At 47.6% G+C, this 27,423-nt stretch overlaps 1 protein-coding gene across 1 annotated transcript in view; it reads left to right on the top strand.

Moving 5' to 3' along the window:
- The window catches only part of LOC129694343 (protein WWC2-like), a gene marked incomplete at its 5' end in the record, with an annotated part of 76,192 nt that overhangs the window by 15,446 nt on the left and 33,323 nt on the right, over nucleotides 1-27,423 (top strand). Inside the window, 1 exon segment of the mRNA XM_055631047.1 lies at nucleotides 19,710-19,833. Coding sequence (XP_055487022.1) covers nucleotides 19,710-19,833 — 124 coding nt within the window.

The following is a 27,423-nucleotide window of genomic DNA, read 5'->3' as shown; positions in this document are numbered from 1 at the left end:
TCCCCAAACACCAGTGTAAGCAACAAAAATAACTTGAGCGTTTAAGAAACACTGAGTGATACAGCGTGGAAACAGGCCCTTCAGCCCAACTTCAGCCCACATCGGCCAACATCTCCCATCTACACTAGTGCTACTTGCCCTCCAAACCTGTCCTATCCATGCACCTGCCCAAACGTTTCTTTAACATTGGACAGACAAACGAGAGTGGTTTACCTGGATTTTCAGAAAGCCTTTGATAAGGTGCCACGTGAGGCTGCTAAGGAAGATGAGAGCCCACGGTATCAAAGGGCAGATACTAGCATGGATAGCAGGTTGGCTGGGTGGCAGAAGGCAAAGAGTGGCAATAAAGTGGGCTTTTTCCGGTTGGCTGCCAGTGACTAGCGGAGTTCCACGCGGCTCGGTGCTGGGGCCGCTACTCTGCACGTTGTATATTAACGATTTGGACGAGAGGATTAAAGGCTTTGTGGCAAAGTTTGCGGATGATGCGAAAATAGGTGGAGGGGCAGGTAGCGTAGAGGAAGCAGGGACTCTGCAGAAGGGCTTGGACAGGTTGGGAGAGTGGACAGAGAAGTAGCAGATGGAATATAGTGTAGCAAAGTGTGGAGTCATGCATTTTGGTCGTAAGAATAAAGGCACAGACTATTTTCTAAATGGGGAGAGAATCCAGAAATCGGAGGTGCAAAGGGACTTGGGAGCTGGTGCAGGATTCCCAAAATGTTAATCTGCAAGTCGAATCAGTGGTAAAGAAGACAATCTCAATGCTCACATTTATTTCAAGAGGGCTTGTATACAAAAACAGGGATGTAATGCTGAGGCTCTATAAGGCGCTGGTCAGTCCACATTTGGAATATTGTAAGCAAATTTGGGCCCCATATCTGAGGAAGAATGTGCTGGCTCTGGAGAGGGTCCAGAGGGGGTTTACAAGAATGATTAGATTCAATTTATTTGTCATTTGGACCCCTTGAGGTCCAAACGAAATGACGTTTCTGCAGCCATACATTACAAACAAATAGACCCAAGACACAACATAATTTACATAAACATCTATCACATTGCTGTGATGGAAGGCCAAAAAACTTATCTCTCCACTGCACTCCCCCCCCCGATGTCAGAGTCAAAGTCAAAGCCCCCGGCTGGCGATGGCGATTGTCCCACGGCCATTAAAGCCACGCCGGGTGATGCGAGGGTCGCACACCGGGTCTTGGTGTTAAAGCCCCCGGCGTGCGCTCGCAGAGTCCCGCAGCCATTCCAAGCCGCGCGGGGCGGTGATGTCAGGCCCCGCTCCAGGAGCTCTTCAACCCCGCAACTCGGGCGGGAGAAGTCGCCGTTGCGGGAGCCCTGAAAAGCGGTCTCCCTCCAGGGACCCGCGGGCTCCCGGTGCCGCCGTCCGCCAGACCCGCAGTTGCAGCCTCCGAATCTCCGGAGGTCGGGCCGCAGCAGCAGCAGCGCTCCACCACTGCTCCACCCGCTCCGGACTCGGCCAGCTCCGCGACGGTGAGGTGAGTAGTCGGCACCAGAGCCCCCGGTCTCTTCCTGTTGGAGGCCGCTCCTCGTTGCAGCCCCAACGACAACGGAGACCCGACAAAGAAAAGGTTGGGTCGCCCGTGCAGGGAGAGATTTAAAAGTTACCCCCTCCCTCCCACCCCACCCCCACCCCCCCCCACACCCCCCCCCCCCCCCCCCCCCCACACCCCAACAAAAAATAACAAAAACTACATAGAAACATAGACAAAAAATAATAAAAACGCAGACGGGCTGCAGAGGCCGCTGCTGACGAGAGTCGCGCCACCTACCGGCATCCCAGGAATGAGTGAGTTAAACTACTATGTGTGTTTGTCAGCACTGGGCTTGTACTCGCTGACATTTAGAAGAATGAGGGGGGACTTCATTGAAACGTACAGAATAGTGAAAGGCTTGGATAGAGTGGATGTGGAGAGGATGTTTCCACTAGTGGGAGAGTCTAAGACTAGAGGACACAGCATCAGACTTAAAGGACGTTCCTTGGGAAGGAGATGATGAGGTGGAGGTGAATACCGAATCAAAAGTGTTGTATATGAATGTGCGAAGTATAAGAAATAAAATGGATGAGCTTGAGGCTCATTTAGAAATTGTTAAGTATGATGTTGTGGGAATTACAGGAACATGGCTGCAAGAGGATCAGGGCTGGGAACTGAATATTCAGGGGTATACGTCCTATCGAAAAGACAGACAGGTGGGCAGAGGGGGTGGGGTGGCTCTGTTGGTAAGGAATGAAATTCAGTCCCTTGCGAAGGGTGATATTGAAACAGGAGATGTGGAGTCAGTATGGATAGAACTGAGAACATGTAAGGGTAAAAAGCCCCTAATGGGAGTTCTCCACAGGCCCCCAAACAGTAGCCTGGACATAGGGTGCAAGTTGCATCAGGAGTTAAAATTGGTATGTTGCAAAGGTCTCGCTACGGTGGTTATGTGAGATTTCAACATGCAGGTAGACCGGGAAAATCATGTTGGTACTGGACCCCAAGAAAGGGAATTTGCAGAGTGCCTCCAAGATGGATTCTTAGAGCAGGAGCCTACCAGGGAGAAGGCAATTCTAGATTTAGTGTTGTGTAATGAACCGGATTTGATAAGGGAACTCAAGGTAAAGGAACCATTAGGAGGTAGTGACCATAATATGATGAGTTATAATCTGCAATTTGAGAGGGAGAAGGTAAAATCGGAAGTGTCAGTATTACAGTTGAGCAAAGGGGGATTATGTTGGCATGAGGGAGGAGCTGGCCAAAGTTGACTGGAAAGGGACCCTAGCAGGGATGATGGTGGAACAGCAATGGCAGGTATTTCTGGGAATAATCCAGAAAGACGCAGGATCATTTCATTCCAAAGAGGAAGAAAGATTTTTTATTTTTTATTTTTATTTTTTAATTTTATTAGAAGTTAATACAATACAAAACAGTACAGTGGAACCTAAATTTAGGTGCCAACTATGTCATACTGTAATCCATTCTATGTACAACCTCTAATTTTATGTTTTGAGAAAGAAGTAAGCAAGACAAGAAAAAGAAAACAATAGAAAGGGGAAAAAGAGGAAAAATAGATGGTAGAGAATAGAAAAACATGAAGTGTGTATATAAAAAAAAAAAAGAAAAAGTGGAAAGTAGAAATAGGAGAGAAGGCCCCTTAAAAGAGAGTTTTTCAAATCTTTATTCGGAGATGTAGATCTATCCATGGCATGAACTGAAATCAGCAATCTTTACAGTACCGCTGCATCAGATGATTCCAAAAAGTCGATGAAAGGAGACCAACTCCTTAAGAATTGGTCATATTTATCTATTAGTCGGAGTCTCATTTCTTCAAGGCGTGCTATGTCCATCATATTCCTAATCCACATTTTAACAGTTGGTAAGGTTGTATTTTTCCAAAATTTAAGTATCAATTTCTTTCCAATTATTAACCCATAATTAAAAAAAACATTTTGGTCTTTATTTAAATTGATATCTTCTACTATTATTCCAAATATAATCCATTCCGTTTTAGGTTCTATTCTTGACTTGAAAAGCTTTGTAAATATATCAAATATATCAAAAGAGGAAGAAAGATTCTAAGGGGAGTAAAAGGCGTCCGTGGATGACAAGGGAAGTCAAGGACAGTATAAAACTAAAAGAGAAGATGTGTAACGTAGCAAAGATGAGCGGGAAGCCAGAGGAATGGGAACCTTTTAAAGATCAACAGAAAGTAACTTAAAAGACAATACGGGGAGAAAAGATGAAGTATGAAGGTAAGCTAGCCAGGAATATAAAGGAGGATAGTAAAAGCTTCTTTAGGTATGTGAAGAAGAAAAACATATTTAAGACAAATGTGGATCCCTTGAAAACAGAAACAGGTGAATTTATTATGAGGAACAAGGAAATGCCAGACGAGTTGAACAGGGACTTTGGATCCGTCTTCACTAAGGAGGACACAAACAATATCCCTGATGTACTAGTGGCCAGAGGATCTGGGGTGATGGAAGAACTGAAGGAAATTCACATTTGGCAGGAAATGGTGTTGGATAGACTGATGGAACTGAAGGCTGATAAATCCCCAGGGCCTGATGGTCTGCATCCCAGGGTACTTAAGTAAGTTGCTCTAGAAATTGTGGACACATTGGTGATCATTTTCCAATGTTCTATTGATTTTGGATCAGTTCCTATGGATTGGAGGGTAGCTAATGTTATCTCACTTTTGAAGAAAGGAGGGAGGGAGAAAACAGGGAATTATAGACCAGTTAGCCTGACATCGGTGGCGGGGAAGATGCTGGAGTCAATTATAAAAGATGAAATAGCGGCACATTTGTATCGTAGTAGCAGGATCGGTCCAAGTCAACATGGATTTACAAAAGGGAAATCATGCTTGACTAATCTTCTGGAATTTTTAGAGGATGTAACTAGGAAAATGGACAAGGGAGAGCCAGTGGATGTAGTGTACCTGAAAGCCTTTGATAAGATCCCACATAGGAGATTAGTGGGGAAAATTAGAGCACATGGTATTGGGGGTAGAGTGCTAACATGGATAGAAAATTGGTTGGCACGCAGGAAACAAAGATTAGGGATTAACAGGTCCCTTTCAGAATGGCAGGCAGTGACTAGTGAGGTGCCGTAAGGCTCGGTGTGGGGACCACAGCTATTTACAATATATATCAATGATTTAGATGAAGGAATTAAAAGTAACATTAACAAATTTGCAGATAACACAAAGCTGGGTGGCAGTGTGAAGTGTGAGGAGGATGCTATGAGGATGCAGAGAGACTTGGTGAGTGGGCAGATGCATGGCAGATGCAGTATAATGTGGATAAATGTGAGGTTATCCACTTTAGAGGCAAGAATGGGAAGGTAAATTATTATCTGAATGGTGCGGAGACTTTAAACTAGAACGGTTTGGGGGGGGAGGACTCAAATAGGGAAAGCTAGTAGTCAGTGTGTGAGGCAGAAGGCAGAGAAGGGTAGCACTCAGACACAAAATGTAGGGGAGAAAGAAGAAAAAGATAATAAACAGAGAATAAGAGGGGGTGGGTTTCTTAAATGAGTATATTTTAATGCTAGGAGCATTATAAAAAAGGTGGATGAGCTTAGAGCCTGGATTGACACCTGGAAGTATGATGTTGTGGCGATCAGTGAAACATGGTTGCAGGAGGGGGCAGTGATTGGAAACTAAATATTCCAGGATTTCGTAGCTTCAGGTGTGATAGAATTGGAGGGGCAAGAGGTGGAGGTGTTGCATTGCTAGTCAGGGAAGATATTACAGCAGTGCTTTGGCAGGATAGATTAGAGGGCTCGTCTAGGGAGGCTATTTGGGCGGAACTGAGAAGTGGGAAAGGTGTAGCAACACTTATAGGGGTGTATTATAGACCGCCAAATGGGGAGCGAGAATTGGAAGAGCAAATGTGTAAGGAGATAGCAGATATTAGTAGTAAGCACAAGGTAGTGATTGTGGGAGATTTCAATTTTCCACACATAGACTGGGAAACACATTCTGTAAATGGGCTGGATGGTTTGGAGTTTGTAAAATGTGTGCAGGATAGTTTTTTGCAGCAATATATAGAGGTACCTACTAGAGAAGGGGCAGTGCTGGACCTCCTGTTAGGAAATGAGACAGGTCAGGTGGCGGAGGTATGTGTTGGGGAACACTTCGGGTCCAGTGATCACAATACCATTAGTTTCAATATAATTATGGAGAGGGTCAGAACTGGACCTAGGGTTGAGATTTTTGATTGGAGAAAGGCTAACTTGGAGGAGATGCGAAAGGATTTAAAAGGAGTGAATTGGGACATTTTGTTTGATGGGAAGGATGTAGAAGAGAAATGGAGGACATTTAAAGATTACATTTTAAGAGTACAGAATCTTTATGTCCCTGTTCGATTGAAAGGAAATAGTAAAAATTGGAAAGAGCCCTGGTTTTCAAGGGAAATTGGACATCTTGTTTGGAAAAAGAGGGAGATCTACAATAATTATAGGCTGCATGGAGTAAATGAGGTGCTTGTGGAGCATAAAGAATGTAAAAAGAATCTTAAGAAAGAAATTAGAAAAGCTAAAAGAAGATATGAGGTTGCTTTGGCATGTAAGGTAAAAGTAAATCCAAAGGGTTTCTACAGCTTTATTAATAGCAAAAGGATAACGAGGGATAAAATTGGTCCATTAGAGAGTCAGAGTGGACAGCTATCTGCAGAGCCAAAAGAGATGGGGAAGATATTGAACAATTTATTTTCTTCAGTATTCACCAAGGAGAAGGAAATTGAATTATGTGAGGTAAGGGGAACAAGTAGAGTAGCTATGGAAATTGTGAGATTCAAAGAAGAGGAAGTACTGACACTTTTGAAAAATATAAAAGTGGATAAGTCTCCAGGTGCTGACAGGATATTCCCTAGGACATTGAGAGAAGTTAGTGTAGAAATAGCAGGGGCTATGACAGAAATATTTCAATTGTCATTAGAAACGGGAATAGTGCTGGAGGATTGGCGTACTGCGCATATTGTTCCATTGTTTAAAAAGGGTTCTAAGAGTAAACCTGGCAATTATTGACCTGTTAGTTTGATGTTAGTGGTGGGCAAATTAATTGAAAGGATACTTAGAGATAATATATATAAGCCTCTGGATAAACAGGGTCTGATTAGGAACAGTCAACATGGATTTGTGCCTGGAAGGTCATGTTTGACTAAACTTCTTGAATTTAAGACCATTCTTGCTATTGAGGGAGTTCAGCGTAGGTTCAAAAGGTTAATTCCCGGGATGGCGGGACTTTTTCACACGGAGAGTGGCAGAGTGTGGAATTCTCTGCTTCAGAGGGTGGTGGGGGCCGGTTCGCTGGATACTTTCAAGAAAGAGCTTGATAGGGCTCCTAAAGATAGCGGAGTCAGGGGATATGGTGAGAAGGCAAGATCGAGGTGCTGATTGTGGATGATCAGCCATGATCACATTGAATGGCGGTGCTGGCTCAAAGGGCCGAATGGCCTACTCCTGTACCTATTGTCCATTGTCATATGAAGAAAGAATGGACTGGGCTTGTATTCACTGGAATTTAGGATGAGAGGGTATTTTAAAATTATTAAGGGATTGGACAAGCTAGAAGCAGGAAACATGTTTCTGATGTTGGTGGAGTCCAGAACCAGGGGCCATAGTTTAAGAATAAGGGATAGGCCATTAAGAACGGCGATGAGGAAACACGTTTTCACACAGAGAGTTGTGAATTTGTGGAATTCTCTGCCTCAGCTGGCAGGAGAGTTCGATTCACTGGATGCTTTCAAAAGAGAGTTAGATAGAGCTCTAAGGGCTATCAGAATCAAGGGGTATGGGGAGAAGGCAGGACGGGGTACTGATTGGGGATGATCTGCCATGATCACATTGAATGGTGGTGCTGACTCGAAATTGCGAATGACCTACTCCTGCACCTATTGTCTATGTATCTATAACTGAATTTCTTTAGTTAGATGGTGGTGAACCTGTGGAATTCTTTGCCACAGAAGGCTGTGGAGTCCATCAGTGTATATTTTTAAGGCAGAGATAGATAGATTCTTGATTAGAACGGGTGTCAGGGGTTATGGGGAGAAGGCAGGAGAATGGGATTAGGAGGGAGAGATAGATCAGCCATGATTAAATGGCAGAGATGACTTGATAGGCCGAATGACCTAATTCTGCTCCCATCAATTATGACCTTATGGCATTATGATAGTCCCTGCCTCAACTGCTTCCTCCGGCAGCTCGTTCCATACACTAACCACACTTTGCGTAAAAAATTTACCCCTCAGCTTCCGATTTAATATTTCTCCTCTCACCTTAAACCCATGTCCTCTGGTCCTCGATTCACATACTCTGGGCAAGAGACTCTGTGCGTCTACTTGATATATTCCTCTCATTGTTTTGTACACATCTGTAAGATCACCCCTCATCCTTGGTCTGCTGTAACCAAAATCTGCTATATGGAGGTCTAATATTGCGAGGGTTTACATGGAAAAAGCTTTTTAAGTGATTACAATCGATCCGTTCACAGTGTACAGATACATGATAAAGGAAATAATGTTTATTGCAAATAAAGTCCAGTAAAGTCCAATCAATGATAGTCCGAAGGTCTCTAATGAGGTAGATAGTAGTTCAGCACTGCTCTCTGGTTGTGGTAGGATGATTCAGTTGCCTGATAACAGCTGGGAAGAAACTGTCCCTGAATCTGGAGGTGTGCGTTTGTTTTCACACTTCTGTACCTCTTGCCTGATGGGAGAGGGGAGAAGAGGGAGTGGCCAGGGTGCGACTGGTCCTTGATGATGCTGCTTGCCTTGCCGAGGCAGCGTGAGGTGTAGATGGAGTCAATGGAAGGGAGGTTGGTTTGTGTGATGGTCTGGGCTGCGTCCACAACTTCATTTTTCTCCGGGCCGCCAACTCGCGTGGATTGTGGGCGTAGTTCCAGACCAGGAGTCTAAAGAAGGATCTAGACCCAAAAGGATACCTATCCATGTTCTCCACAGATGCTGCCTGACCCGCTGAGTTACTCCAGCACTCTGTGAAACGTCACCTATCCATGTTCTCCACAGATGCTGCCTGACCCGCTGAGTTACTCCAGCACTCTGTGAAACGTCACCTATCCATGTTCTCCACAGATGCTGCCTGACCCGCTGAGTTACTCCAGCACTCTGTGAAACGTCACCTATCCATGTTCTCCACAGATGCTGCCTGACCCGCTGAGTTACTCCAGCACTCTGTGAAACGTCACCTATCCATGTTCTCCACAGATGCTGCCTGACCCGCTGAGTTACTCCAGCACTCTGTGAAACGTCACCTATCCATGTTCTCCACAGATGCTGCCTGACCAGCACTCTGAATCCTTTTGTGTATTAACCAGCATCTACAGGTGTTTGTTTCCACTATGTATACATTGACAATCCCTTAGTTATAATGGACCATCGGCAATACAGGACGCTATTCCCCCTCCCCCTCCCCTCCCCCCCCCCCCCCCCCCCCCCCCCCCCCCCCCCTCAGTCCATTATAATGAGGGTTTAATGTATACTAGACGTATGCGGAGGGAGCGTTCTGTAGCCAGGGGAGGGGGAGGAGAGCGCTGCCGTGGCCAACCGCTGCTGTGGCCGCCACTGGGGGGAGGAGTGTGTGTGAGGGGAAGGGGATGGGGGTGTGTGGGTGGGGGTGGTGAGTCCTTCCAGCACCCGGCCTCGCCAGCTCCCGGCTCCCTCAATCCCCCCACTCTCACTCCTCACCTCCCCAGGATCTCGAGTTTGCAGCAATCGGGCAGGCTCCACGCTCCGGGCAGCTACTGGACTCACAGTTCACTCAGTTACGATTTCTGGACTTACAGTTCATTCAGTCACGGTTTCTGGACACAGTTCATTCACTCATGGCTACTAGACTCACGGTTCACTCACTCACAGCTGCTGGACTCACAGTTCACTCACTCACTCACGGCTGCTGGACTCACAGTTCACTCAGTCACGGCTGCTGGACTCACAGTTCACTCACTCACGGCTGCTGGACTCACAGTTCACTCAGTCACGGCTGCTGGACTCACAGTTCACTCACTCACGGCTGCTGGACTCACAGTTCACTCAGTCACGGCTGCTGGACTCACGGTTCACTCACTCACGGCTGCTGGACTCACAGTTCACTCAGTCACGGCTGCTAGACTCACGGTTCACTAACTCACAGCTGCTGGACTCACAGTTCACTCACTCACGGATGTTGGACTCACGGTTCACTCACGGTTGCCGGAAAAGGTAACTGGCAGACAATTAAGACCAATCTGCTGATCTCACGATTTTTTAACCTTCATAACTTTTGTAATATTCCATCGATCGGAACAAAACTTGGTGCGCTTGGAGCGGAGGAGAACGGTGTGTAAGGTGGCAAAAAAATCCTAGCAATATAGGGTACCGTTTTTGTGCAGATGTAAAAACAACGCAGACCGGATGAGGACAAGCTGAGAGTTTTAGTAATAGTATAGATAATATTATGAGAGGTGTAGATCAGGTAGACAGTCAGAACCTTTTCCCAGGATGGAAATAATCATCACTAGAGGGCATAGCTATAAAGTGAGAGGGGGCAAGTGTATTGGAGGTATGCGGGGCAAATATTTTACACAAATTGTGGTGAGAGCATGGAACGCGCTCGCTGCCTGGGGTGATGGTGGAGGCAGACACGATAGTGGTGTTTAAGAGGCTTTTCAACAGACATGTGGAAGTGCAGGGAATGGAGGGATATGGATCACCTGCAGGAAGAGGAGATCAGACTAACTTGGCATCATGTTCGGCACAAACATTGTGGGCTGAAGGGCCCGTTCCTGTGCTGTACTGCTCTATGTTCTATGTGAATAATGCAAATGAGACTCTAGTGCTATCTCTTGGCTGGTGTTAGTGATGGATGGGGGCACAGTGGCGCAGTGGTATTGTTACCGCCTTACAGCGAATGCAGCGCCGGAGACCCGGGTTCAATCCCGACTACGGGTGCCGCCTGCACTGAGTTTGTACCTTCTCCCCGTGACCTGCGCGGGTTTTCTCCAAGATCTTCGGTTTCCTCCCACACTCAAAAGACATACAAGTTTCTAGGTTAATTGGCTTGGTAAATATAAAAATTGTCCCTAGTGGGTGTAGGATAGTGTTAATGTGCGGGGATCGCTGGTCGGCGCGGACCCAGTGGGCCGAAGGGCCTGTTTCCACGCTGTATTTATAAACTAAACTAAAGTTAATCTTCACATATTTGTCTGTGTAGTCATCAAATAAACTATTCTTAGGCAACTGTCTTGATTGATGGATTGATGGAAGGAACTGCAGATTCTGGTTTAAACCGAAGATAGACACAACAAACTGGAGTAACTCACCGGGACAGGCAACATCTCTGGGGAAAAGGAATGGGTGACGTTTTTGGCCGAGACCCTTCATCAGACTGAGAGTCAGGGGAGAGGAAAACGAGAGATATGAGATGGTACAAAGAACAAATGAATGAAAGCGATCTGAAAAGACAGATCAGACCATGGATTGATTGACTGAAAGGTGCAGGGTGGACAGAGACTAATCATAAAATGAATGGATGAAGGATGGAAACTATTTGCATTTATATTGCTCTTTGCAAACTGTGGTCTACTTTGGTACTTGAGTGAATATTGCAGCGTTCTCAAGTACATGAAGGTTCCTTGGGACTAACACGAGTTCTTTAATGACCACCTGAAGGGCCTGTCCCACTTTCCCGAGTTATTCACGAATTCTCCCGAGTATTCCCCTTGATTCAAACTCGCAGAATGTTCGTAACGAGTCCGTAGGAGGTCGCAGGAGTTTGTAGATATATCGTAGCGGCCCGTTGTGCCAGCCGTAGGTACACGTGGCATCAGGTAAGTCGGGACGTTGTTTTCCAGCCCGATTAAAAAATGTCCACGAGTCCACGAAAATGGTCGGGATGAAAGAAATTGCAACTTTTTACTCGTAAGGATGGCATCGAAATAGTCGTGGGAATTCGTAGACATACTAGTAGAAGTTCATGGGCATAGTCGTGGAAGGTCGTAGGAGTTCTTAGATTACCACAATCTTGATTTTTTTTCTTTAAGTAACTTAAAATCTCTCCCTGCACTGGAGACCCGACCTTTTCTCATCAGGTTTCCGTTGTCGTTGGGGCCGCAACGAGGAGCGGCCTCCAACAGGAAGAAGCCGGGGACTCTGGTGCTACAACTCACCGTCGCCGTCGCGGGGCTGGCCGAGTCCGGAACGGGTGGAGCGGTGGAGGAGCGCTTCTGCTGCTGCTGCTGCGGCCCGACCGGAGAGTCGGAGGCTCCAACGACAGGTCTGTGGACGGCGGCACCGGGAGCCCGCGGCTCCCTGGAGGGAGACCGCTTTTCAGGGCTCTCGCAACGGCGACTTCCCCCGCCCGAGTTGCGGGGTCGAAGAGCTCCTGGAGCGGGGTCTACATCACTGCCCCGCGCGGCTTGGAATGGCCGCGGGACTCTGCGAGCGCACACCGGGGGCTCCAACACCAAGACCCGGTGTGCGACCTCGCACCACCCGGCGTGGCTTTAATGGCCGCGGGACAATTGCCATCGCCAGCCGGGGGCTTTGACTTTGACTCTGACATCGGGGGGGGGGAGAGTGCAGTGGAGAGATAAGTTTATTTGGCCTTCCATCACAGCGATGTGATGGATGTTTATGTTTATGTTAAATTATGTTGTGTCTTGGGTCTATGTGTTTGTATGTATGGCTGCAGAAACGGCATCTCGTTTGGACCTCAAGGGGTCCAAATGACAATTAATGTATCTTATCTTATCTTATCTAAACTCGGCAAAGATTTTGAATTCATTCATGAAAGTGGGACAGGCCCTTGCAGAGGCAGATAGGCATCACAAGAGCTAGTTCACTGCAAACACGAGGACCTGCAGATGCTGGAGTCTTCAGCAACACACAAAGTTTAGTTTAGTGATACGGCATGGAAACAGGCCCTTTGGCCCATCGTCCCTGCTGGTCACCGCTCACCCGTTCATATTCTATATTAATCCAATTTTTTAAATCCTACTCCCTATACACTAGGGAAAATTTACAGAGGGCCAATCGACTTACAAACCTGCACGCCTTCGGGATGAGGGTGGAAATCTATAAGATCATAAGAGATAGGAGCAGAATTAGGCCATTCGGCCCATCAAGTCTACTACGCTGTTCAGTCATGGCCGATCTATCTCTCTCTCCTAACCCCATTCTCCTGCCTTCACCCCATAACCCCTGACACCCGCACTAATCAAGAATCTATCTACCTCTGCCTTAAAAATATCCACTGACTTGGCCTCCACATCCTTCTGTGGCTAAGAGCGTACAAACTCCGTACAGGTAGCACCTGAGGTTAGGATGGAACCCGGGTCTCTGGCGCTGTGAGGCAGCAACTCTACCGCTGCGCCACTGTGCCGCCCCAGTTAAGTGGAGGCCGTTTCATAGTTGGGTCAGTGATGATTAGTTGTTCCACCCTACTATCCCCCACTGATCCATGGAACCACAGAGCACGGAAACAGGCCCTTCAGCCTAACTTTCCCATGCCCACCAAGATGCCCCATCTACACCAGTCCCACCTGCCTATGTTTGGCCCATGTCCCTCTGAACCTTTCCCAACCATGTACCTGTCCAAGTGTATTTTAAAAGTTATGATAGTACCTGCCTCAACGACCTCCTCTGGCAGCTTGTCCCATGCACCCACCACCCTATGTATGGAAAAAGCTGCCTCTTAGATTCCTATTAAATCTTTTCCCCCTTACCTTAAACCTATGGCCTCTGGTTCCCGATTGCCCTACTCTGGGTAAAAGACTGCGCATCTACCCGATCTATTGCCCTCATAATTTCCTACACCTCCATAAGATCTCCCCTCATCCTCCTGCGCTCCAAGGAATAGAGTCCCAACCTGCCTCAACCTCTTCCTACAGTTCAGGCCCTCAGGTCCTGGCAATATCCGCATAAATCTTCCCTGCGTCTCTTTCCAGCTTCATGAGTTCCTCCAGACCCTTGAAAGACTCGTGCTGGCCAAGCTGAAAAATATCACGAACCCCTCTGCAGTTTGCATATCGGGCCAATAGATCTGTGGATGACGCAGTCAACCTGGGCCTGCACTTCATCCTCCAGCACCTAGACCACCAGGGGACCTATGCGAGGATCCTGTTTGTTGATTTTAGCTCTGCATTCAACACTGTTGTGCCAGAGCTACTATACTCCAAACTTTCCGAGTTGACTGTGCCTGAACCCCTCTGTTGGTGGATCACCAGCTTCCTGACAGACAGAAAGTCTTTTAAGTTCCTGGGAACCATAATCTCCAAGGACGTTAAGTGGGGGGCCACCATCGACTCCACAGTCAAAAAGGCCCAACGGAGGATGTACTCCCTACGGCAGCTGAGGAAGCACAATCTGCCACAGGCAATGATGGTCCAATTCTACACGGCCATCGTAGAGTCTGTCCTCACCTTCTCCATCATGGTCTGGTTTGGCTCAGCCACCAAGCACGACATCCTGAGGCTGCAGCGAATCGTCCGATCAGCTGAGAAGGTTATTGGCTGCAATCTTCCTTCCATTGATGAACTGTGCACTGCAAGGGCCAGGAAGCGAGCGGGCAAGATCATCTCTGACCCCTCTAATCTTTGAATCACTTCCTTCTGGAAGGCGACTCCGGACTGTCAAAGCTGCCACAGCCAGACATATAAGCAGTTTTTTTCCACGAGTAGTTGCTCTACTCAATAACCAAAAATCTGTAGCCTCCCTTTGATCTGGTATTTTATTGCATTCTCATGTTTAAGCTATAATGTTTTATTATTAATGTTTAATGTTTTATGTTTTATTCTTAATTGTATACTGTAGTTTTGTTTCTTAGTCTTTTTTATGTGGGGGGTGGTGTGTGAGGTGGGGGAATAGGGGGAAACCATTTCCCAGTCACTTACCTGGACGGAGATAGTGTCTTTTCTCTGAGTCGCATCTTCATCATCCCCCCCCCCCCAACCCCCCCCCCCCCACCGCGGCCTACCAACTGGATTGGCGCGGCCTTTCCTACCGAAGACCGGCCAGCGCTTCAGCGGTGAGCGCAGCGCTGAATTATCATCGCGGAGCGGTGTTGGAGATCCAGCCTGCTGACTTAAACACCGTGAGTGTGGTTTGCGGAGCTTGTAGCCGCGGGCGGCGCCAACTTTAAGATCGCGGAGGCTAGGGATCCCTTGCCTGGGACCGCCAGTGTTGTAGCTCAGTCCAGCTGGGCCTGGCTCCGTCCAGCTCAGCCTGTGGACTACGGGAGCCGCGGTCTCTGGTAGGAAGTGGCGGATTCGGAAACTCCAAGCCGCTGAGTGTGTTCTTCCGTTCCGACGCCGGAGTGCCGATCATCCCGGCGAGAGGGCCTGTACATCGGGCTGCTGTAGCGGCGACTGCGGAGGGTTCAAAGGCCCCGACCACGGGCGACCAAAGAGAAAGATGCCTGAACTTTATTGCCTTCCCTCACAGTGGGAAACGTTGATTCTGCTGTGTGGGGGATGTTCATGTTCAACTCTATCGTGTGTTGCGTTCTTTTTATTCGTATGGCTGTATGGCAACTCACATCACACTGCACCAAGGCAAATCCCTTGTACTTGTACATACTTGGCCAACAAACTTATTCATTCATTCATTCACTTTGTGTGTCGCTGAAGGTTGTTGTGTCTGCAGTGAAGTAGTTCTTGTGATGCCTATCTACCTCTTCAGGTGGTCATTAAAGAACTCATGTTCGTCCTGAGGTATCTTCATGTACTTGAATGCACTGGCAATATTCACACAAGTACCTTGTGGCCCGCAGTTTGCGAAAAAGCAATATAAATGCAAATAGTTATCATTCTTTCCATTCATTTTACGATTAGTCTTTCAGCTATTTATGCCCGCATTGGCTTGTATTTTATAGATTATTGTTTTTGCTATATAATTTCAATTTCCATCACAGAATAATTAGGTGATCCAACGACAGATTTACCAACATGGTTGATTTGAAGTGTTTGAGAATCTTTGTAAAGTGCAATAGTCCAATCACTTGTGGACAGAGAGGAGCAACGTTGCAGAGAACGCATCAGGAGTCAAGTCCAGAGCGTTATGTTGTCACAGGTCAAACAGATACAAAAACAATGTGATTTTTACTTGCAGCAGCTCGACTGACAATGCTAACACGGTACTCTGCAAACACGATACTGTGTAAACAACAAAAAGAAGTTCAGTATATAAAATTCAAAGTCATACAGCAATAGACAATAGGTGCAGGAGTAGGCCCTTCGAGCCAGCACCGCCATTCAATGTGATCATGGCTGATCAACCCCAATCAGTACCCCGTTCCTGCCTTCTCCCCATATCCCCTGACTCCGCTATCTTCAAGAGCCCTATCTAGCTCTCTCTTGAAAGTGTCCAGAGAACCGACCTCCACTGCCGCCTGAGGCAGAGAATTCCACAGACTCACCACTCTCTGTTTCCTCGACTCCGTTCTAAATGGCTTACCCATTATTCTTAAACTGTGGCCCCTGATTCTGGACTCCCCCAAAATCGGGAACATATTTCCCGCCTCTAGTGTGTCCAAGCCCTTAATAATCTTATATGTTTCAATGAGATGCCCTCTCATCCTTCTAAACTGCAGAGTGTACAAGCCCAGCTGCTTCATTCTCTCAGCATATGACAGTCCCGCCATCCCGGGAATTAACCAGCGTAAAATAAAAAGTCATACAGCGTGGAGACAGGCCCTTCTACCTTACAGCGCCCGACATCCAGGTTCGATCCTGACTGCGGGTGCTGTCTGGACGGAGTTTGCACGTTCTCCTGCGTGGGTTTTCTCCGGGTGCTTTGGTTTCCTTCCGCATTCCAAAGAGGTGCAGGTTTGTAGGTTAACAGTCTTCTATAAATTGGGCCTAGTGTGCGTAGGATAGTGTTAGTGTACAGGGGTGATCACTGGTTGGTGCGGACACGGTGAGCTGAAGGCAGGGTTGCCAACTGTCCTGTATTAGCCGGGACATCCCGTATATTGGGCTAAATTACAGGACGATGGCAGGCCCAGGCCAAAACTCCTCAGCTGGCCCGCCGGCTGGGCTTTGTGTGCAGTCCGGCACCCGGGGCCAACTCCTCATTCACCCAGCCACGACCGAGTCGGTCAACGAATTGCCGTCAGGAATTTGTCCCTTATTTGGGAGTGTGAAGTTGGCAACCCGAGCCGGAGGGCCTGGTTCAGCGCTGAATCTCTGAAATTTGCCCTTGAGGTGGCTGCGGGATGCATCCCTGGGGAGGAGAGGTGGAGAGGTGAGGAGAGGGAGGTGGTGTCCAAGGAAGAAGATGGCTGGAGGCCCACAACAGCCTGGGACTCGCCTGGAACCGGCACCGCTTGTTCACTTAACCAAATTCATTGCCACAGACGGCTGTGGAGGCCAAGTCTATGGATATTTTGAAGGCAGAGATAGATAGGATCAGCACGGGTGTCGAGGGTTATGGAGTGAAGGCAGGAGAATGGGGTTAGGAGAGAGAGATAGATCAGCCATGATTGAATGGCAGAATAAACTTGATGGGCCGAATGGCCTAATTCTGCTCCTAGCACATATGACCTTAACCTATGTGCTAGATTCCAAATTCGGATGGCCGACCAGTATAATATGATTCTCATGGCTCTGGTAAACAAAAATGCTGGAGAAACTCAGTGGGTGAGGCAGCATTTATGGAGCAAAGGAAAAGGTGATGTTTCGGGTCGAGACCCTTCTTCAGACTATCTGCTAGCTCATGACCTTGGTAATCGGTGATCCAGGGCTTGTTCCAACAATCCAGTGATTTCACGGTTATAATTGTGTCTGACATTAGCCGGTTATTCTAAATACCTTTCAATAGCCATGATCACATTGAATGGCGGTGCAGGCTCGAAGGGCCGAATGGCCTACTCCTGCACCTAATTTCTATGTTTCTATGTTTCTATATCTGACTCCGAGTTCCAAAGCTGCTGATGGTGGATTCACAGGTCACAGGTCACTGGTTTGGTCTGGATACTCAGAACGTAACCCTTCCCCCCCCACCCCCGAGATGCAATGCGGAAACAGGCCCTTCAGCCCACCGAGTCCGCACTGACCTGCAATCTCCGCAAATTAACACTATCCTACACACACTAGGGACAAATTTACACTTATACCCTAAGCCAATTAATCTGCAAACCTGTACGTCTTTGGAGTGTGGGAGAAATTCCCACGCAGGTCACGTGGAGAACGTACAAACTCCGTAAAGACAGCACCCGTGGTCGGGATCGAACCCGGGTCTCTGGCGCTGTGAGGTGCTGCGGTGGCCTCAGTAAAATTGTAAACTGTCCCTAGTGTGTGTAGGATTGTGTTGATGTACACTGTGATCGCTGGTCGGCGCGGACTCGGTGGGCCTTTTCCTGTGCTGTATCTCTCTAAAGTATGAAGTCTAAAGCACAGGAATAGGTCCTTCTGCCCACAATGGCAACCATGATCACAGTGAATGGCGGTGCTGGCTTGAAGGGCCGAATGGCCTACTCCTGCACCTATTGTCTATCGTCTATTCCGAACATAATGCCAAGTTAAATTAGTCATTTTTTAAAACTGATTTTAAAGTTTCCTTCCCATTTGGCAACGACGTGCAGATGAATAGATTAATTGACCACTCTGAATGACTCTTCCGCTCCCCGCTTCTACGGGGCAGAAGGTACAGAAGCTTGAAAGCGTGCACCACCAGACTCAGGAACAGCTGCTTACCCCTCTGTTATTAGGCTTCTGAAAGGCCATAAGCTCTCATCTTCCAACCAACCTCATTGTGAGTATCGCACTTTTTCCTCTTCGTCTTCTTGCGTATGGCGTGCACAGCCTAAAGGGCCTGTCCCACTTAACGAGGTAATTCAAGAGTTCTCCCGAGTTTTCCCCTGATTCAAACTCGGAGAATGTCCGTAGCGGTTCCTTAGGAGTTCGTGGATGTCTCGTAGCGGCTCGTACTAGTAACGGTAGGTACTTGGGAAATCCGGTAAACTCGCGACGTTTTTTCAACTCTGCGAAAAATGTCCACGAGTAAAAAAATACTCGAGATGAAAGAAATTGTTACTTTTACTCGTACGAGCCGCTACAAGACATCCAAGAATTCCTACGGACCCGCTACGGACATTCTCCGAGTGCGAATCAGGGGAAAACTCGGGAGAACTTGTGAATTACCTCGTACAGTGGGACAGGCCCTTCAAGTTGCGGGTCAACTTGTTCTATTTGATCTATTAGTATGTGCACGTCGGGTTGATTGCATTCGTCGAAACAGGGCGGACCACATGAAGGTTGCGATCTCCCACCTCCCTGTAACACGACAATGTCGTAACACAATGTTCTGTGGTCTGATCTCTTTCTCTTTGCTCTGCCTATTGTACTGCAGTTTGCCTTGATTGCATGTATGTATAGTGTAACTTGAAGTGACTGGATATAATGCTGAACAAAGCTTTTCGCTGTACCTCTGTACACATGACAATAACAAAACCTAAATCCATCTTGGAGAACCTGATGGGAGGGGGTTGACTGGGAAAAAACGTGTGGGATTGTTTAGTGAGCGGAACCATTTGGATAAGGGCGGCACGGTGGCGCAGCGGTAGAGTCGCTTCCTCACTTGCGCCAGAGACCCGGGTTCCATCCTTACTACGGGTGCTGTCTGTACGGAGTTTGCACGTTCTGCCTGGGTTTTCTCCCGCACTCCAAAGATGTGCAGGTTTGTCGGCTAATCAGTTTGGTATAATTTTAAATTATACTGATTGGGGATGATCAGCCATGATCACGTTGAATGGCGGTGCTGGCTCGAAGGGCCGAATGGCCTACTCCTACTACTATTGTCTATGTCCCTAGTGTGTGTAGGATCGTGCATGTATGTGGGGATCGCTGGTCGGTGCGGACTCGGTGTGCCGAAGGGCCTGTTTCTGTGCTGTATCTCCAAACTAAACTGAAACTAAACTGTACAGACACACAATGCTGGAGTAACTCAGCGGGACAGGCAGCATCTCTGGAGAGAAGCAATGGGTGACGTTACGGGGTCGAGGCCCTTCTCCAGTCTGAGTCTCCCGCTCCCCTGACTCTCAGTCTGAAGAAGGGTCTCGACCCGAAACGTCACCCATTCCTTCTCTCCAAAGATGCTGCCTGTCCCGCTGAGTTACTCCAGCACTTTTGTGCCTATCTTTGGTGTAAACCAGCATCTGCAGTTACTTCCTACACAAAAACTAAATGAGAATTGTGTTCTCTTTGTGCAGGTATTGACTTGGTGCGGAGTGCGGGGGGAGAATTACTTGAAGAGAAAGTGCCCTGTGTTTCAGCTGCCGTCTCTGATGAGTCCGTTGCTGGAGACAGTGGCGTTTACGAGGCCTCGATCAAAAGGTACGTACACTTTGCCCAGTTCAGTTCAGTTTGCGTTTATTGTCACGTGTACCGAGGTACAGTGAAAAGCTTTTGTTGCGTGCTAACCAGTCAGTGGAAAGGCAATACTTGATTACAATCGAGCCGTCCACAGTGTACAGATACAGGATAAAGGGAATAATGTTTAGTGCAAGGTACAGCCAGTAAAGTCCGATCAAGGAAAATAGACAATAGGTGCAGGAGTAGGCCATTCGGCCCTTCCAGCCAGCACCGCCATTCAATGTGATCATGGCTGATCATCCACAATCAGTACCCCGTTCCTGCCTCCCCCCCATATCCCCTGACTCCGCTATTTTTAAGAGCCCTATCTAGCTCTCTCTTGAAAGCTCCATAATGTTTGGGACAAAGACCCATCATTTATTTATTTGCCTCTGTACTCCACAATTTGAGATTTGTAATAGAAAAAAATCACATGTGGTTACAGTGCACATTGTCAGATTTTATTAAAGGCCATTTTTTAATACATTTTGGTTTCACCAAGTAGACATTACAGCTGTGTTTATACATAGTCCCCCCATTTCAGGGCACCATATGGTTTGGGCCACATGGCTTCACAGGGATTTGTAATTGCTCAGGTGTGTTTAATTGCCTCCTTAATGCAGGTATAAGAGAGCTCTCAGCACCTAGTCTTTCCTCCAGTCTTTCCATCACCTTTGGAAACTTTTATTGCTGTTTATCAACACGAGGACCAAAGTTGTGCCAATGAAAGTCAAAGAAGCCATTGACAAATGGGGGGGACTATGTATAAACACTGCTGTAATTTCTACATGGTGAAACCAAAATGGATAAAAATGGCCTTCATTAAAATCTGACAATGTGCACTTTAACCGCATGTGAATTTTTCTTCAGATATTAGAGATACATTGCGGGGACAGGCTCTTCAGCCCATCAAGTCCATGCCCACCAGTAATCTAGTTCTACCCTGCACACACTTGGGGCAACTTACAATTTTTACTGATTAATTAATTTTTACCAATTAACCTACAAACCTGTACGTCTTTGAAGTGTGGGAGGAAACAGGAGCACCTGGAGAAAACCCACGCAGTCACACGATGAGGGATTACGTGAAGAAGGCCGGTCCAGCACGCATGCACGTCAATCTTCAGCGGTGTGAAGTCACAGACCTGAGAATAGTGAGATTCGAGAAACTAGAACTACCAGCTGAGTTTTATGAGGAAGGGTTGGGAGCGGAGGGCACGTAATCCCTCATCGTAACTCCTCATAAAATAAAGATCAAACTTCAAACTGGTAAGTTCTCGTTTAATCTTACTATTTTACTTCGGAGTCACGTGAGTGACTACGTGAAGATTTTAAAGCTCTGTGACTTCATGCCGTGGAACGAGTCCATGCGTCACACACTACATAAATTGACCAAGGATGAGTGAACATAATCATGCATTCAGACATGTCATAGATGTAGACATGCTGATGCTCTTCTACGAACCAATAATCACAATAGTAAACCCCGTCATCCAGGAGGAACTATAGACAGAACTAAATGAGTTGGCAAATACCACCGGTCTGGCAATGGGTTAGTACAATGTATTGAAAGATCGTTCATTTGGCCACCCTGGAGACACTAGGATGTGGTACCGTAGAACGTCCATACCCCAACCGCTGAACTGTTACAGCCGTGGTGAAGTGAGATTCTAAAGTCAGTCACTCCTGCATAAGCCAGAACCCGTTTAACCTGGAGATGGTCTATACTGATACCTTCTATGAGGTTTATGTAACTGACAAGCATAGCTAGATCTGTGCCCCTAAGGCTCTAAGTGACCTAACGTATAGTAGTAGATGACCACACATAGCCGAAGGTCCATAAGGTATGCCCAAACTGTAGTTAGACCTGATGTCCCTGGTCTACTCTGCTTGACTAAGCCATATTTGCCTGCAGCTGTAACCATGCTGACCAGTCACGCTATGCAATGACTTGACCCATTGCGCTGTACCAGTGCTATGAGCATAACCACTTTTAAGTGAGTTTGACCAAGGACCGGGATGAAGCCGGAGCCCCCCGGCGAAGCGGCATCAGCACAATGTTAACATCCCATATCTCTACGTGTCTGAGCCTGTGAGGTTAGAGTTGAAGATACCCTTCATGAAACTGGATATCAGAGGGTGAGACCCAACAGAGTGGGTCCCGCTTCTAGCAGAAATATGATGAGCAGGCACATTTGGCACAGAAAATAGTACTATAACTAATTATGTCAGACCCAGTTATCCGTGCCGTATATATGTCAACAAATTAATTATCATGTATAGGATGGTTTCCCAAGTCACGGGCTGAACCAGCAAAACTATGTTAGAATAAATCATATAAGGTTCCCAACATCAGCGGGAACCATGGCTGCATAGGACCGTCACTACAAAATGCCTGAAGCGGATTCACTGAATATTTGCAAGACCCGACCATCAAGGCAAAATGGAGGAAGACAAACCTCCCCAGAGTAGCGAGAGTGCATCTATTGCCATTGCCATGCTACCTATATATATAAAATATATTTCTACTGGTGATTGAGCCTGGATGGAACATCTCGATCTTAGTGTTCCATAAGTCATCGTCATTAAAATACCAGTGATCCATCGTCCATTCTGTTTTGACATGGATTTAACATGATGCTACTCTCATGCCAAAAGAGGTTAGGTAAACCATCCCTGGCTACTTAGACTTAATTGCACCCAAGTGATTAACCTATGACACCACCAAAGCGTACGAACTTGGACTAGAACATGCTGATTATGCCTATTCGCACAACCCTTAACCCATAGCATGCACCTAATGTTTAAAGGTAGCTGATACCATAGAACTGAAGAACAGGTAAATCATGCAAATGCCATCACCTCAGATTCAGATTGAGATTCAGATTCAATTTTAATTGTCATTGTCAGTGTACAGTACAGAGACAACGAAATGCATTTAGCATCTCCCTGGAAGAGCGACATAGCAAACGATTTGAATAAATAATAATAAGTGTCCGTGGGGGGGGGTGGTGATTGGCAGTCACCGAGGTACGTTGTTGAGTAGAGTGACAGCCGCCGGAAAGAAGCTGTTCCTCGACCTGCTGGTTCGGCAACGGAGAGACCTGTAGCGCCTCCTGGATGGTAGGAGGGTAAACAGTCCATGGTTGGGGTGAGAGCAGTCCTTGGCGATGCTGAGCGCCCTCCGCAGACAGCGCTTGCTTTGGACAGACTCAATGGAGGGGAGCGAGGAACCGGTGATGCGTTGGGCAATTTTCACCACCCTCTGCAATGCCTTCCGGTCGGAGACAGAGCAGTTGCCATACCATACTGTGATGCAGTTGGTAAGGATGCTCTCGACAGAGCAGTTGCCATACCATACTGTGATGCAGTTGGTAAGGATGCTCCGTGAGTAGAGATGGTATTAGTAATTTCTCATCTTAAGCCCTCGCATCTGTTTGTAGTATAACTGAAGATTAGCTGACGAAATTATGTGGAGCAATGCTGAATAATGTTTGTCCACCATAGTGACTTTCATGGAGGTAAATAACGAGACCTACTTACCAGTATCTCTAACTCCAGGTCCCTTACCTTACTGGAGTCCTAGCGAAATTTCATTCGCAGACTCTGTCCATGTTGTCATTCCCATTAGATCGCTGATGCTGCTGGCCAACTTCTCTTCTAGTGGCTAGTCCGTCACCATCGAAGCAGCAATTGTAGAGGCAAAGCACCACTTTCTCTCATGCTACCATCGTGCATTATGCATTAAGCATTGGACCCCGGCACAGTCATATTCCGTTCCTGTTTGGAGTCAATCCATACTAACCTTAGGCACTCTTTTAGAGTGGTAGTAATTTCACCTGAATCCGTTGTCACTATCCGCCTCCTCAACTTGGCTGTGCATGCCTCTCTATGCACCATCTTTTGCAACTCCATCTACAATGGTCTTATAATATATATGGCTCCATCTTCATCCTCTATACATCCGATTTGGAGGACTTATGCGGTGAACCAGATGTGCCTCAGGCATGTGTGCATGTATTTTTGCACCATCTCCATCACTGCGCTCAACCCAGTGGGAGGAATGGCAACCCTGAACCAGGCGTTGCTTCGGGCACACGTGCGTACTCCTGTAGCACTCTCTCTACCACTCCGTCCTTCGAGTGGGAGGAACTTGCAACCCTGAACCAGTAGCTGCTGCCTGACATGCCTTTAGATGGAGCGTTCTTTGACTGCGACGAATCCCAATCTCGCCTGACATAGATGCCCAAGCCTTGGCACTCACTCTGAGTTGGGTTTGTCTGGTTGCTTCCTTCAGCAGCCGCCAGGACCAGCTGTGCAAATCGATACTCTGTTGGTATCCTCATTCCCCAAACAGGCTGCACGTGCTAGTGACTCCGAATCCTGCTCCTTTCCGATGCTGACGCAGTCTACAGAGAAGGACTGGAGCGCCTCTGGCCTCTGGCCCCCGTATGTCAGACATGGTGGGAGAATTGCTGAACACAAACCTGCCAGTTATGTGTCATGGACAAAGACGATTACCTGAATGAAGACGCCCATCCCAGTTAACGAGAGATTTGATCACTTAATTGATATCGGCAATTTGGGGAAGATCTTCCACAGTCCCTTAATGAGCAGAATTACCATAACGCCACCATGTATAGCTCGCACAGGTGACTGATAATTAAAGCTCAACAAGGCTTTCCAACCAGTGATTCAGACCGCCATGGCAAGTCCAATTCTACTACACAATTTGTTGGTGTAAGTGATAATAATCCTCTCTTGGTATAATAGTGACGACGTGACCTAGTGGCAACTAAATAAATGCCCACCCTGATAGCCATACTTAAGAAGAATACACTATAACTAGACTACACAACCTATTTTACGGAATCCAGACTCACGTACCTGCCTAGATACCGGTGGTCTTTAGGTAAACCCAAAGGCCCCTGATATAGGTCTCATTCCCACCCTTGATTTGGAGGGTAGAACTGCCGAGGTCCATGGACAGTATATTTCCCCTGAAGGCCAGCTTGGGCCTAGGCCTGAAAACTCTGCCCACAGAATCAGTTCCCTGGCTGCTACCAGCTTTAGAAAACTACTGCCATAGGAGACTTAAGGGTGATGAAGTCGTTAGTAACGTGAGATGATCTCTGGTAATCCCGTATTGGCAGAATACTCTTGAGGGGGAAGAATTTTAAGGAACGAGTAGGGAGACAGTATTAACGGGGATTGCACAGCAAAGACCAAATGACCCCTATAGCGATAGGCAGCCCGGAGACAGGCCTTTCAGCCCATCTTATCCATGGGCTAGCATCAGAACTAACGGACGTGATGGGTATTTCTGGTATTTTGTGTATTAAGTTCACAAGGCATAGGAACAGTTAGGCCATTCGGCCCATCACGTCTACTCCACCGTTCTATCATGACTGATCTATCTCTCCCTCCTAACCCCGATCTCCAACTTAAGCCCTGGCACCCGTACTAATCAAGAATCTCAAGTCAAGTTTATTTGTCACATACACATACGAGATGTGCAGTGAAATGAAAGTGGCAATGCTCGCGGAACAACAAAACAACCAAACAAATTATAAACACAATCATAACACACATATTATTTTACAGAATAAATAATAGAAGGAAAAACGTTCTGTACAGTTAGTCCCTGGTGAGAAAGGCGTTTACAGTCCGAATTGCCTCTGGGAAGAAACTCCTTCTCAACCTCTCCGTTCTCACGGCATGGCAACGGAGGCGTTTGCCTGACCGTAGTGGCTGGAACAGTCCGTTGCAGGGGTGGAAGAGGTCTCTCATGATTTTGTTTGCTCTGGAGTTGCACCTCCTGTTGTATAGTTCCTGCAGGGGGGTGAGTGAAGTTCCCATAGTGCGTTCGGCCGAACGCACTACTCTCTGCAGAGCCTTCTTGTCCTTGGCAGAGCAATTCCCGAACCAGATGGTAATGTTCCCGGACAAGATGCTTTCCACCGCCGCTGCGTAGAAGCACTGGAGGATCCTCGGAGACACGCTGAATTTCCTCAATTGCCTGAGGTGGTAAAGGCGCTGCCTTGCCTTACTCACCAGTGCTGAGGCGTGTGATGACCATGTCATATCCTCAGAGATGTGGACTCCCAGATATTTAAAACAGTTCACCCTATCCACAGGATCCCCATTTATACTCAATGGAGTGTACGTCCTCGGATGATGTGCCCTCCTAAAGTCCATGATCAGCTCCTTCGTTTTTTTGATGTTCAAGAGGAGGCTGTTCTCCTGGCACCAGAGTGCTAGATCAGCCACCTCCTCCCGGTAGGCCCTCTCATCATTGTCTGAGATCAGGCCCACCACCACAGTGTCATCAGCAAACTTAATTATTGAATTGGAGCTGAACCTAGCCACACAGTCATGTGTGTACAGGGAGTACAATAGGGGGCTGAGGACGCAACCCTGGGGCGATCCTGTGCTCAGGGTGAGGGACTTCGATGTATTCCCTCCCATCTTGACTACCTGGGGCCTGGCGGTGAGAAAGTCCAGGACCCAGGCACACAGGGAGGTGTTGAGCCCCAATTCCATTAGCTTCCCGGCCAGTCTGGTGGGGACTATCGTGTTGAAGGCTGAACTGTAGTCTATGAACAGCATCCTCACGTAGCCCCCCTTCTGGCTGTCCAGATGGGAGAGAGCGGTGTGCAAGACCTGGGAGACCGCATCGTCCGTGGACCTGTTCGGACGGTATGCAAACTGCAACGGGTCCATGTTCCGAGGGAGGAAGGCGCAGATGTGATTCTTCACCAGCCTCTCAAAGCATTTCATGACTACCGAGGTAAGGGCCACCGGACGGTAGTCATTCAGGCAGGCTGGGGAGGCATTTTTTGGTACCGGTACAATGATGGATTTTTTGAAGCAGGCAGGGACCACGGACTTGTCCAGGGAGAGGTTGAATAATGTAGTGAGCACTGGAGCTAGCTGCGTAGCACAGGACTTGAGTACTCGCCCCGAGATGCCATCGGGGCCTGCAGCTTTTCTTGTGTTCACCCGTGTCAGTGCCCTCCTCACATCTATAAATGTTTGCTGTGGTCTTTAGCGATATAATGTGGAATCAGACCCTTTGGCCCACCAAGTCAGCGCCAACCAGCAATCAGCCACACACGACTAGTTCTATCCCACGCAATATACACTCTCTGGGTAAATGTATCATGTCATTTATAGTCATTTTCTCCATGGATTGTCACCTTGTCGTGGTGGAGAAGCTTGTCTGGAACTGAGATCCTGAGAGCGATGCCGTCTGGAGCTACGCTCCTGGTAGGGCCACCCATGGCGGTAAGGTCGAGGGGGAGGTCTCTGACAAAGAGCAATCCAACCAAGACCTCAACGGTGGAACAGGCGGAGGACGATGGCTGACCTTAGTGGAGCGTCACAACGGCTGGGAAGGCGGATGAAGGCTGCGGCAAAAAAGGGTCTCCGGTCGTCTTGGGCTCCATGCCACTGGATCCTGACCCAGATCTGTCAAGGACCGTGGGGTGGCGGTCTGTGCACCAGTCTCCCCACGTTAGACAAAGTCACGCACAGGCGTCCTCCATGAGAGGGCAGTCATACTCGTTTCCA

Source organism: Leucoraja erinacea, unplaced genomic scaffold (genome assembly GCF_028641065.1).
Source record: "Leucoraja erinacea ecotype New England unplaced genomic scaffold, Leri_hhj_1 Leri_631S, whole genome shotgun sequence".
Classification (NCBI taxonomy): domain Eukaryota; kingdom Metazoa; phylum Chordata; class Chondrichthyes; order Rajiformes; family Rajidae; genus Leucoraja; species Leucoraja erinaceus.
Note: the sequence above shows the minus strand (reverse complement) of the source record. Positions and strands in the feature narration are given on the sequence as shown.